The sequence below is a fragment of the Columba livia genome, chromosome 9 (genome assembly GCF_036013475.1).
Source record: "Columba livia isolate bColLiv1 breed racing homer chromosome 9, bColLiv1.pat.W.v2, whole genome shotgun sequence".
NCBI classification, from domain to species: Eukaryota; Metazoa; Chordata; class Aves; order Columbiformes; family Columbidae; genus Columba; species Columba livia.
Window position 1 is genome coordinate 27,138,523 of NC_088610.1, and position 12,584 is coordinate 27,151,106.

A 12,584-nucleotide genomic window follows, 5' to 3' on the forward strand; every position below is an offset into this window, starting at 1 on the left:
TGGAGTTGGGGGATAATTGTTTGGTTTTGCTTTTTTAACTCTGATAATATTGCCCTCAAAGAAATATTATTATTGATCCTACATCTCTGTCCACCTTTATAGATCAAGTCAAAGACCTTGTAAATGAGAAGTCATGCTTTTTGTGTATTTAAAGAAAATAAATGACCCTGCAGTTAATTGTTTGTCTGAGGTCCTTCCTCTGCAGCCTTTGTGAAGCTCAGCACAAGGTGTCTGTGTGCGAAGATGGAGCAAACAGTCCCAGCAGAGCAGCTCTGCCAGGCAGCGCCAGCCTTGTTCTTCCCAGAGTCCTTCCCTTTCCACTCCCACACTCTTCTTCTCAGCCCTTGTGTTGGTGCAAGGCCTGAGTGCTCGGGCAGCTTGGTCACCGTCCTCCTGTGTGTCAGTCCTGTGACCAGGACAGGCGGTGGGCACTCCTGTGACAGAGCCGGCCTCAGAACAGCATCTCCATCAGCAAGGGCATCTCCTTAGCACAGTGCCTGAAGGTTTAGATTTTCTTCCTGCATTGTTTTAAAGAACATTCCTCAGTAACAGACTCTCAAGAGGCTCGTTGCTTTGCTTGTTTCTCTGTGGGCTCAGTGTGAGGAGATCGTGGTCCCAGTGTGGCTTCTGAGGGAGTTCAGGCTGCTTGCTCAGGTGTTGCTTGTTGGTGGCCAGCACCCACACACAAGGTGAATAAGGCAGGGTCCCTCTGAGCAGCCTCCATGGCCACCCAAGAGCTTGTGTGGGACGTGGTCAGTGGCAGTGACCACCACCAGCTGGGGCTGTCTACCAGCCTGAGCAGTATGGCCCCGCAGAGTCACCACAGCCCACTTGATCTACAGAGCAAAACCCCCAGCTCAGGGCTGTGGGCAGCGTGGGGACAGGGTGCAGGAATGGCAGCCAGGTCAGTGCAGGTGTGCTCTCCTTGGGCAAAGGCTCTGTGGGGAGGTGGGACATCCCAGGAGAAGAGCAGGGCACTGTTTGTGTGCAGATATGGAAAGAGATACCCTTCGCCTGCGGGTGACAACTTAGGTCAGCCTGCGCTGTCCCTGGGGTAGCAGGAGCTGCCTGAAGAGCCCCGGGGCCAGGACTCGGTGCTGTCCTGGGGAGCGGGGCTGGCACAGGGAGCTGAAGGATTCCTGGTATTGGGACATCCTGAGTGTGGCAGGCAGATAGACACTGTCACTGAGCCCCATTTCCTTCATTTCATTCTACAGGGCCTGCCCAGATGGAGCTTCTCTGCTGGGCTGGGCTGGAAAGTGCCCCAGAGAGGGAAACACCAGTGAAAAGCTGAAGTGTGTGAGTGTGCAGGGTGGGGGCACCAAACTGGGAGGAAGGGCTGACACACCAGCTGTTGGCATCCAGCGAGACCTGGACAGGTTGGAGGACTGAACAGAGGAGAACCTGAGGAAGTTCAACAAGGGATAGTGCAGGGTCCTTCACCTGGGGAGGAATAACCCCAGGCACCAGTACAGGTTAGGGGCAGACCTGCAAGGCAGCTCTGTGGAGAAGGACTTGGGAGTTCTGGCTGATAACAGGTTGACCATGAGTCAACAATGTGCCCTTGTGTCCAAGAAGGCCAGTGGTACCTGGGGTACATAGCAAAGAATGTGACCAGCAGGTCAAGGGAGGTGAAGCCTCCTCCTCTACTCTGCCCTGGTGAAGCTGCATTTGGAGTTACTGGGTCCAGTTCTGGGCTCCCCAGTTTAAGAAGGACAAGGAATTACTGGAGAAAGTGCAGCGGCAGGCTACAAAGATGATGAGGGGTCTGGAGCATCTTTCTGATGAGTAGAGCCTGAGAGAGGGGGTTTGTTCAGCTGGAGAAGTTGAGAGGGGATCTTATCAATGTTTTTAAATATCTCAAGGGTGGGTGTCAAGAGGATGGACCAGACTCCTTTCAGTGGTGTCCAATGATAGAATGAGGGGCAACGGGCACAGGCTGAAGAACAGGAGGTTGCATCTGTATATGAGGATAAACTTCTTTACTTGGAGGGTGGCAGAGCCCTGAAACAGGCTGCCCAGAGCAGGTGTGGAGTCTCCTTCTCTGGAGACATTCAAACCCACCTGGACATGATCCTGTGCGATCTACTCTGGGTGAAGCTGCTTTAGCAGGTGAGTTGGACTGGATGATCTCCAGAGGTCTCTTCAACCCAAACAAGCCTGTGATTCTGTGATTCTGTGGGGCACACAGCTGTGGTTTCGCATGGCCAAGCCTGCTGGGAGAGACATGAAAGACCAGGAGAGCAGGGTCTGGCCTGTGCCCATGTTCCTGGACATGCTGTGGCAGCTGTCCCAAGGCATTTGTCACAGATCAGCCCATTGCAACCACCATTTTGTATATTGTCCTCTCACCACACCTGAGAGAGGTTGTTTGTCCCTCCGAGGAAGGACTCTGAATGGCTAGGCCAGAAGCCTGAGTGTGCACAGAGGGCAGATGGGAGCATGCACACAGTGTTTGTGGGGGGAAATGAGCCCAAATGCCTCAGCTATCGCTGTGGAGGACATGGAGGCCTGTGGGACAGGTCAAGGTCACTTCATGTTGAGAATAACTTCCCCAAGAAACCACCTGAATGCAGGACTGGGATGTGATTCCTTGAACTGAGGTCAGTGTGACCTCTCTGGAGACCTGATACAGCTCCACCACCCAGACTCAGTTGCTGCCCAGCTTTCTGAATGATGACGGCACCATCTCTGCTTGCAGCACTGTCACTACTATTTCCTGCAACTCTTGCCTGTATTGAGTGCTGAGGTGTTGTTTTGTTTGTTTCTTTGTTTTCTGGTGGCCACATCCTGCAACCAGTGTTGTCCCTAAGCCACCCGCTTCATTTTGGAAGAGTCACAGGCTTCATAGCCAGTCTTCAGAAGGCAGCTGCACCTCGGATATGGGGATTTCTATCCCCTGCAGTCACCACTTCCTTCTTGCCCCAGATACAGTTTTGTGTTTGCATTTTAGAGCCATTTGTCCCCTTCCTGTTCACATGGGCATCCCATGAATGCATCACAGCTCTCTATCCCAGCGTAGACAGGCACAAGGCCTTCTCCACCAGCTCCTCTCACCTCACCTGTGCCACTGGTTTCTACAGCACCCTCATCCTTGACTGTGGGATGCCCAGAACAGCCCTCCTGAGACAGTTTGACAAAGCCTTTTTTCTACACCTTCCCCACATCCCTGCTCAATCCCCTCATGTACAGCTTAAGCACCAGAAAGTTTGGGTACAAGTGAGGCTCTGAGAAAAGTGGTCAGGAAAGCTTTGTGGTGCACAGAGACCCCATTGACATGTTGGCAAACTGCTCCCTTCTGAACAGGCCCAGAGGACCTGGACAGCATTTGCTGTGTCCCAGAAACTTGCCTGGAAGGTTGAAATATAGAGAAAACTTATGGTGCGGTAAGGGACAGACAGGGGCTGGTGGAACTGGCTGGTGTGACCGTGAGACATCTCTCCAACACCTCAGAAAGGTCATGGCTCTCAGGGAGGCTGCATGGTCCTCTGAGAAAGAAAATATCAAAAATCACTTATCATAGAATCATAGAACAATTGTGGTTGGAAGAGACCCTTAAGATCATCGAGTCAAACCATAACTGAAATCTGGCACTAAACCATGTCCCTAGGAACCTCATCTATCTGTCTTTTAGACACCTTCAGGGATGGTGACTTCACCACCTCCTCGAGCAGTCTGTTCCATTGCTTCAAAACCTTTCTGTGAAGAAGTGTTTCCCACTATCCAATCTAAACCTCCCCGGGCACAACCTGAGGTCATTTCCTCTTGTCCTATCACTTGGTACTTGGGAGAAGAGACCAACACCCTCCATGCTCCAACCTCCTTTCAGATAGCTGTAGAGAGTAATAAGGTCTCTCCTCAGCCTTCTTTTCTCCAGACTCAATCCCCAAGGTCCCTCAGCTGCTCCACATCACACTTGTGGTCCAGCCCCTTTACCAGCGTTGTCAACCTCCTCTGATGTCTCACCTGCATGTCGATGTCTTCCTTGTCATTTAAGGTGTGACCTCATCAGTGCCGAGTATGAGGGAACGATCACTCCTCTAGTCCTGCTGGCCACACTATTCCCGATAGAAGCCAGGAGGCTGGTGGCCTCTTTGGCTACCTGGGCACACTCTGGATCATGTTCAGCTGCTGTTAATCAACACCCCAGATCCTGAGACTGTAGCATTGCCTATGGTTGTTCTGACCCAAGTGCAGGACACAGCACTTGGCCTTGTTGAACCTCATACAAGTGGCCTCAGCCCAACCGTCCAGCCAGTCTGATCCCTCTGCAGAGCCTTCCTACCCTCCAGCAGATCAACACTCCCACCCAATTTGGTGTCACTGGAAACTTACTCAGGGTGCACTCGATCCCCTTGTCCAGTTCATTGATAAAGAGATCAAACACAACTAACCCCAATACTGAGCCCTGGGGAACACCACTTGTGACCGGTCACCAATTGGATGTGGCTTCATTCAACACAACTCTTTGGGCCCAGCTAAAGCATCCCTGTAGTCCCCTTGAGACTCCTGCCACTTTTTCCAAAGGTTATAAATTCTCCTTTTATTCCCAAGTTGCAGCTGCAGCTCTCTGTTCAGCCAGGCTGGAACTTCTTCCCTGGGAGCTCGCCTTCTGGCACAAGGGCACAGCTGCTCCTGCACCTCTGAGATCACCTTCTTGAAGAGAGAACAGCCTTCCTGGACTCCATTGTCTTTCTGGACTGCCTCCCAAGGGACTCTGTCAACCAGCCTTCCGAACAGATCGAAGTTTGCCTTTCGGAAGGCTAAAGTAGCAACTCTGTTGACCACCCTCGTTGAGTCCAACTCCTGTCCCTGCACAGAACACCCCACAGTTCACACTGTGTGTCTGAGGACATTGTCCAGTCTCTTGCTGAACACTGCCAGGCTTGGGGCCACGACACCTCCCTGGGGAGCCTGTTCAGTGTCCAGCACCTCTGGGGGAAGAACCTTTTCTTAATGTCCAACCCAAACCTCTCTCAGATCATCTTCCTGCCGTTCCCTTGGGTCTTGTCATTGGTCACTAAAGATAGGAGTTTGGTGCCTCCCCTCCTTCCTTCCCTTATGATGAAGCTGTAGACTGTGATGTGGTCTCCTCTCAGACTCCTCCAAGCTGAACAAAACAAGTGACTTCAGCTGCTCCTCATACGGCTTCCCCTCCAAACCCTTCAGTAATTTCGTAGCCTCTTCTGGACACTCTCTAGCAGCTTAGTATCTTTTCTATTCTGTGGCACCCAGCCCTGCAAACAGTGCTCCAGGTGAGGCTGCAGGAGAAGACTCTAGAACATAGGAGGGACCCTAGATCAGCATCATTGAGATAATGCTGCAATCACTCCTTTTCCAAACTGAAAAATAATAAACTATACACTTTACTAAAAAAAAAAAAAGTAATTTTATTACAAGGCTTTTGAAATCATTCTCTGTAACTAGACTAGAAAAACTCTCTAATTAACTATACAAGACTAAAAGGAAATTACAAGAAGAGACAAATTCAGAAGCAAAAAGTGCTAAGTACATTGAAGTATTAATGAGTTCCACTGAGGGCAAGTACCAGCAAAGCCTCCCCAGGGACTCGTTAGAGCAGAGAATTGGAGGCCATGATGGCAGATAAACAAAGGGAAACGTGCAGGCAGCTGAGGTGCTGAGAAAACCCTGGTTTAGTTGGATGAAGCAGAGAGGCCAAGGCCTGACCCCCAGCCCCTGGGAAGGCAGATCCTGTCCCTCACACATTGCTCAGGGGATGTGGGCTGTGTGGTGCTGAGTGAAGGACAATGGTGTGACCATTCCCAGCCTTACTGGGGGTGTGCAAGGAGGCCATGAGGTGCCCCAGTGCCTGAGGACAACATGTCTCCTCACAGGCCTTGGTGGCAGAGGCGATGGCCATAGCCAAGGGGACAAAGACTTGGGTTCTCTTGGTGACATCCAGCCTTGCCCTTTGCCATCTCCACCACAGGTTGTCCTACACTGTCCCTCAGCTGCTTCTGTTTCCCTGCAGGCTGTAGACACCCATGTCGCTTCCTCCCCTTGCTCTCACCCTGGTATTTCCATACATTGACTGATGTGTCTCCACTCTCATGCTCTGTTCCTGGAAACACAATTACATGGACTGATCTCCTGCTCCTTCTGGATGATTTCTCGTACCACAGCACTGCCCTTTGAGTGACATTTCTTCCTCCTCATGTCCAGTCTCCACCTTTTAATCTAGAACTGTGTGGCAGTGTTTCTCTCCTCTGCTGTAGAAAGGAGGATCCTGAAAACTACTGACCTGTCAGCCTCTTACCTGTGCCTGGGAAGATCATGGCTCAGATCCTCCCAGAAGCTGTGCTAAGGAACAGAGAATGGTGACTCAAACACTTCCCTGGGCAGCCTGTTCCACTGCTTCACAACCCTTTCCATGATGAAATGTTTCCTAATATCAATTCTGAACTTTCTCTGGTACAAGCTGAGTCCATTTCCTCTCATCCTCTCACTTGCTACTCAGGAGAAGACCAACACCGTCCATGCTACAACATCTTTTCAGATAGTTGTAGAGAGTGAAAAGGTCTCCTCTCAGCCTCCTTTTCTACAGGATAAACAGCCTCAGAACCCCCAACTGCTCCTCAGCAGACTTGTGCTCCAGACCCTCAACAGCCTTGTCCCCCTCCTCTGCACTCATTCCAACAACCCAAGATCTTTCCTATAGTGAGGGGCCCAAAACTGAACCAAGGATTTGAGTTGTGGCCTCACCTGTGCCGAGTACAAGGGGATGATTGCTGCTCCGGTTCTGCCCACTACACTATTCTTGATGCACATCAAGCCATTGGCCTATTTGGCAACCTGAGCACATGCTGGCTCATGTTCAGCTGCTCTCAATCAACAACCCCAGGTCCTTTTCCACCACGTAGCTTTCCAGCTACTCTTCCCCAAGCCTGTAGTGTTGTAGGGGATTGTTATGACCAAAGTCCAGGACCTGACACTTGGCCTTGTTAAACCTCAGACAAATGGCCTCAGCCTAATGAAGCAGCAGCTCCAGATCCCTCTGGAGAGCCTTCGTACCCTCCAGCAGATCAACACTCCCACCCAAATTGGGGTCATCTGAAAACATAGTCAGGGTGCACCCGATCCCCTCATCCAGATCATTGATAAAGAGATGAGAGAGAACTGGCCCCAATACTGAGCCCTGGGGACACCACTCATCACCAGCCACCAACTGGATTTGGCTCCGTTCACCACAACTCTTTGGGCCCGTCCCTCCAGCCAGTTTTTGATCCATCGCAGATACACCATCCAGACCATGAGCTGCAGCATCTCCAGGAGATGCTGTGGGATACGGTGTCAAAGGCTTTACTGCAGTCTAAGGACACAACACCCACAGCCCGTGTGGCGGATTCACTCCCCACGACAGACTTTCCCTCATCTGCTCAGCCGGTCACCTTGTCACAGAAGAGATCAGGGTGGTCAAGCAGGACCTGCCTTTCATCAAGCCATGCTGATTGGGCCCAATTGCTTGTCTCGTCTGTGTGACCTCACAGTCCTTTCCCACCTGTGTTCCTGCTGTTGGCCTATCCCCTGCAGAGGCAGAAGTGACCTCACAGTGCCCTCCACAGCCATTGGTTCCTACTGGACTATGAGTTCCTGAGACACAAGTGACCACATGACATCGTACCCACCATCACCCTCCTTGTGGTCCAGTGTGTGAGCAGATCAAACTAAGCTGTTTTCATCAAATTTATCCAATAGATTTCCTATCAAGGGTTTGAGTGGAGAAACGCTCCTCAGAGGAGCTGCTGTATTTACTCTGGGATATTTTATATCTCTGCTTCTACCTCTGCTTTTGTTCTCCTTCCTCTATCTATTCTGACGTGAAAGAGCTCTCCAAGGAAAAGATTCATGGAATCCTACAATGACACAGGATGGAAGAGACACCCAAACACCATCTCTGTCCCACTAACCTTTATGGCACCACAAGGAACAGCTGATAGCATTTGTGCTCCCTTGGGTTCAACTCACCACATGCACACAGTGGACATGCACATGATGTGTATGTTTGCAACTCGTCTGCACAATGAAAACATGGACTTTTGACCTAGTATTTCATAGAATCATAGAATGTCCTGAGTTGGAAGGACTCACAAGGATCATGGAGTCCAACTCCTGTCCCTGCACAGGACACCCCACAGATCACCCCGTGTGTCTGAGGACGTTGTCCAGTCTCTTCTTGAACACTGTCCGGTTGGGGCCGTGACACCTCCCTGGGGAGCCTGTTCAGTGTCCAGCACCTCTGGGGGAAAAACCTTTTCCTCATGTCCAACCTGAACCTCCCCTGGCACATGCTTCTTCCATTCCCTTGGGTTCTGTCATTGATCACCACAGAGAGCACATCAGTACCTTCCCCTCCTTCTCCCCTTGTGAGGAAGCTGTAGCCACCATGAGGTCTCCTTTGAGTCTTTTCTTCAGCTCTGATGCTCAGAAACCCCTTGGTTTGCTTTCTGAAGCAGAAAGGAGAAGCCATGACCTGCAGGCAATGGGAAGGGGGATCCTGTCCCTCACACACAGCTCAGGGCTCTTCCTGGGACCGTGGGATGTGGGTGTGCAAGGCCCAGGGAAGGACAACACTGGGACGACAACCTCCAGCTTCCCTGTGGGGCTGCAAGGAGGCACTGAGGCCCCAGTGTCATGAGGACAACATGTCTTCTCCTGGGCCTCAGTGGCAGAGACAACTGCCCTGGCCAAGGGGACAGAAACCTGGGTTCTGTGGGTGCCTTCCAGCCTTACAGCGCCCTTTGCCATCTCCACCACAGGCTGTTCTACACGGTGCTACCCCTGCCCCTCTTTCCCTGCAGGCTGCAGACACCCATCTCACTTCCCCACCTGCTCTCACCCCAGCATTTCTGCACCTTCACTGCTGTGTCTGCACCCTCACTGGCTGCTCTTTGGCACACAAACCATGGGCTGATCCAGCTCCCTCTGGGTGACCTCTTGCCACACAGCACTGCCCTTCCAGTCACATTTCTTCGTCCTGATATCCAGTCTCCATCTTCCAAGCCACTTTGTGACTTTTTTTTCCTCTTTCTTGCTCTTTTTCTGCTACTCAACCATCTCATAAACTGCCCTTCAAACAGAGAACCCAACCCGTTAGGCTTCTTGTGGTCTTTCACCTGACCAGAGAGAAGTCACCTCACCATGATCTAAATCCCATGAGTGCTGCTGGCCTTTCAGCTCCTCTGACACGACCATGTTCCTGCTGCTGTCCCATCATGTTCTCAGGTGGAATGGACATGACAGCCCATCTCCAAGGTCTCTTCCTGGGTAGGGCCTGGGCGCACTTGGGCAGAGGTTCTTTCCCAGCCATGTCCCTGCTGCTGGGCTGTCACCTCCAGTGACACAACTGGCCTCACTGTCCCCTTCACAGCCACATAATTCTGACTGGATTATGAGTGTCTGAGACATAACTGACCTCACAATACCACACCCACCCATCCCCCTCCTTAGCACCCAGGACCCGACCAAGACTGAACCGTGTCCTACACACTCCTACACCTGCCCCTCTTTCCTACAGGCTGCAGACACCCATCTCGCTTCCTCACCTTGTTCAAATATGTCAAATATGCTTTCTACTAGCAACGTGAATGAAAAGCGCTCCTCACTGGAATTGCGGGATTTACGTTAACAGCTTCTAGATCTCCTCTTTTGCATTGTTTTTTACTATTCCTCTACCTATTCTCTCTCCAGAAACCTCTCCAAGGGAAATATTCTGTCAAATCACAGAGAAAACTCAGGTTTGCAGAAAGGCCTTGTCTCACTCATCTTGTCTCACTCTCCTGCTCAGGCCAGTTTCAACCAGGTGAGGTTGCTCAAGGCCTCCAGCCAGCTTTGCATCATCCCCAAGGCTCTTAAAGTGCTCTCTGTTATATCTTAAAAAGGGAGAATAAAGATATTCAACAATATTGGCCCAAGTGTTGGTCACTGAGAGGTGACACCAGTAACTGGCTGCACCGAGGACTTTGTACCACTGATGATATTTGGGCTTGATGATTCAGCCAACTTCCCACCCAGCATCCACTTCTTGAGCCCCATCAGCACCACTCTGGCCAGAAGGAGACCATGGCTGAGCCTTGCAAACACCCTGTACACAACATGCCTTTCTTTCCCCTGTCCATTTGGGTTCAGCAATCCCTTCCTTGTCCTTCACATTCCTGGAAATGACTGCAGGAGGCTTGTCCCATCCCCTTCCCAGGGAGGGAGGTAGGGTGGCCAGACTGTTATTCTCCCAGTTCCTATTCCTGCTCTTCTTGAGAATGGGATTGAGATCTGCGTTTTCTAAGGACCCCAGAACCATTCTGGTTTCTATGGCACTTTTGAGATCACAATCTGGACTCACAAGCAAGGGTGACAGAGCAGACTGGAGCACTTGCAATGAGCCTGTCCAAGGCAGCTGAGATGAATCTCACTGATCCAGTGGGGTTTGTTCCTGGAGTCACACACAGAAATGTCAGGTTCTGTCAGGTGTCCACATCTGAGCTGGCCTCATGGGCTCCTTATCCACCCAGGGCTGCTCAGAGGCAGAGTCTGTCCCTTTCACACACAGAGGCAGGAGTTACAGTGTTCCTCTGGCCTCCTTTTGGCACTCCTAAAGGATGGGAGTCACTTCAGCCCTGCACTGTGTCACCCTGCTCTGCACTCATCTGAGATGTCCCGTAGCAGGAAGAATGGACACAAGGACCTTGGTTGAAGGAAGCACATCCCAGTGCTGCATTCAGGCAGTTAACAATGGGCTGTTACTTCCAACATGAAGTGACCTCAAGACCTAGTCTGTGCCACAGGCCTTCATGGAACCCCAAGGAATACTTGATGCTTTTTGTGATCACTCGGGTTCATGTCACCTCACATACATGATGCGCATGCTAACACCTCATCTGTACAATACAATCTTGGACTGCTGGCCTACTCATTCAGTGTCCTGCCATGGAAAGAAGAACAGCCTCTGTGGGTGAGAGGCCAGTGCTGGAAATGGTAGTTGTGAAGGGCCAGTCCATGGTGATTGATCTGGGGCTCCTTCCATGGGGTGTCCAGTGCACAGGGGCACAGCCCAGCCCCTGCTCTGCTGGTCCTGCAGGTCTCTGGCAGGAGCCTGGCTGTGAGAGGACACTGCTGTGTGCCAGCCCTGCACACACACACTGTTCAGCTGCACACTTGTGTTTCATCTGTGACCATTTTCTTGCTCATATGTTTGAGAGAAGGTTTGGAAGAAGAGCCAAACCTTCAGGCCCTGCCCATAGGAGATCAAGTTTCTATCTGGAAAGGCTGTTCTGGGGCCAGCTCTGTCACAGCAGTGCCCATTGCCTGTCCCTGCCTGCGCTCACAGCACTGACGCACAGCAGGATGGCAACCAAGCTGCCAGAGCACTCAGGCCTTGCACCAACACAAGGGATGAGAAGGAGAGTGTGGGAGTGGAACCAGAACAGCTCTGGAAGAACAAGCGCTGCTGCTCCCTGGCAGTGCTGCCATGATGGACTCTTTTCCCTTCCACCCATCACAGGAGCCATCCCTGCAGCTCTAAAAAGGCCTTGCAGGAAGGATATAGTGAAAAACGAGTCACTAAAGAGACCTTTATTTTGTTTAAAAACAAGGACAGCACAGCTCCTCATTTAAACAACCAGTGGCTATAAAAGAAAAGCAGACAGAGAATTAGGACAGTGGATGACAACATTATCACAATAAAAACCCTACTAACAATAACAGACAATCCAGATGACAGGCTGGGTCTGTAGTTACATTGAAACAACTATGCAGAAGCAGACGAGCAGTTTATTGATTCAGAAAACCATCCAGTCATCAGTTTCCTCAGGGCATCCTTGAGCTCCTGGTTCTTCATGCTGTAGATGAGGGGGTTCACTGCTGGAGGAACCACCGAGTACAGAACAGACACCACCAGATCCAGGGATGGGGAAGAGATGGAGGGAGGCTTCAGGTAGGCAAACACGCCAGTGCTGACAAACAGGGAGACCACGGCCAGGTGAGGGAGGCAGGTGGAAAAGGCTTTGTGCCGACCCTGCTCAGAGGGGATCCTCAGCACGGCCCTGAAGATCTGCACATAGGACACCACAATGAACACAAAACATGTGAAAACTAAACAGGCACTAACCACAAGAAGCCCAAGTTCCCTGAGGTAGGAGTGTGAGCAGGAGAGCTTGAGGATCTGGGGGATTTCACAGAAGAACTGGCCCAGGGCATTGCCCTTGCACAGGGGCAGTGAAAATGTATTGGCCGTGTGCAGCAGAGAATAGAGAAACCCAGTGGCCCAGGCAGCTGCTGCCATGTGGACACAAGCTCTGCTGCCCAGGAGGGTCCCATAGTGCAGGGGTTTGCAGATGGCAACGTAGCGGTCGTAGGACATGATGGTGAGGAGATAAAACTCTGCTGAAATGAAAAACAAAGACAGAAAGAGCTGCGCAGCACAGCCTGAATAGGAAATGGCTCTGGTGTCCCAGAGGGAATTTGCCATGGACTTGGGGACAGTGGTGGAGATGGAGCCCAGGTCAAGGAGGGCGAGGTTGAGCAGGAAGAAGTACATGGGGGTGTGGAGGTGCTGGCCCCAGGCTATGGTG

General features: G+C 51.4%; 1 protein-coding gene across 1 annotated transcript; it reads right to left on the reverse strand.

The window, feature by feature from the left end:
* Nucleotides 1-11,761: 11,761 nt before the first annotated feature.
* LOC135580204 (olfactory receptor 14J1-like) lies at nucleotides 11,762-12,373 on the reverse strand. Its single transcript, XM_065073236.1, has one exon. It carries the CDS (start codon nucleotides 12,371-12,373, stop codon nucleotides 11,762-11,764), a length of 612 nt encoding a protein of 203 aa, XP_064929308.1.
* Between the last annotated feature and the right edge of the window lie 211 nt (nucleotides 12,374-12,584).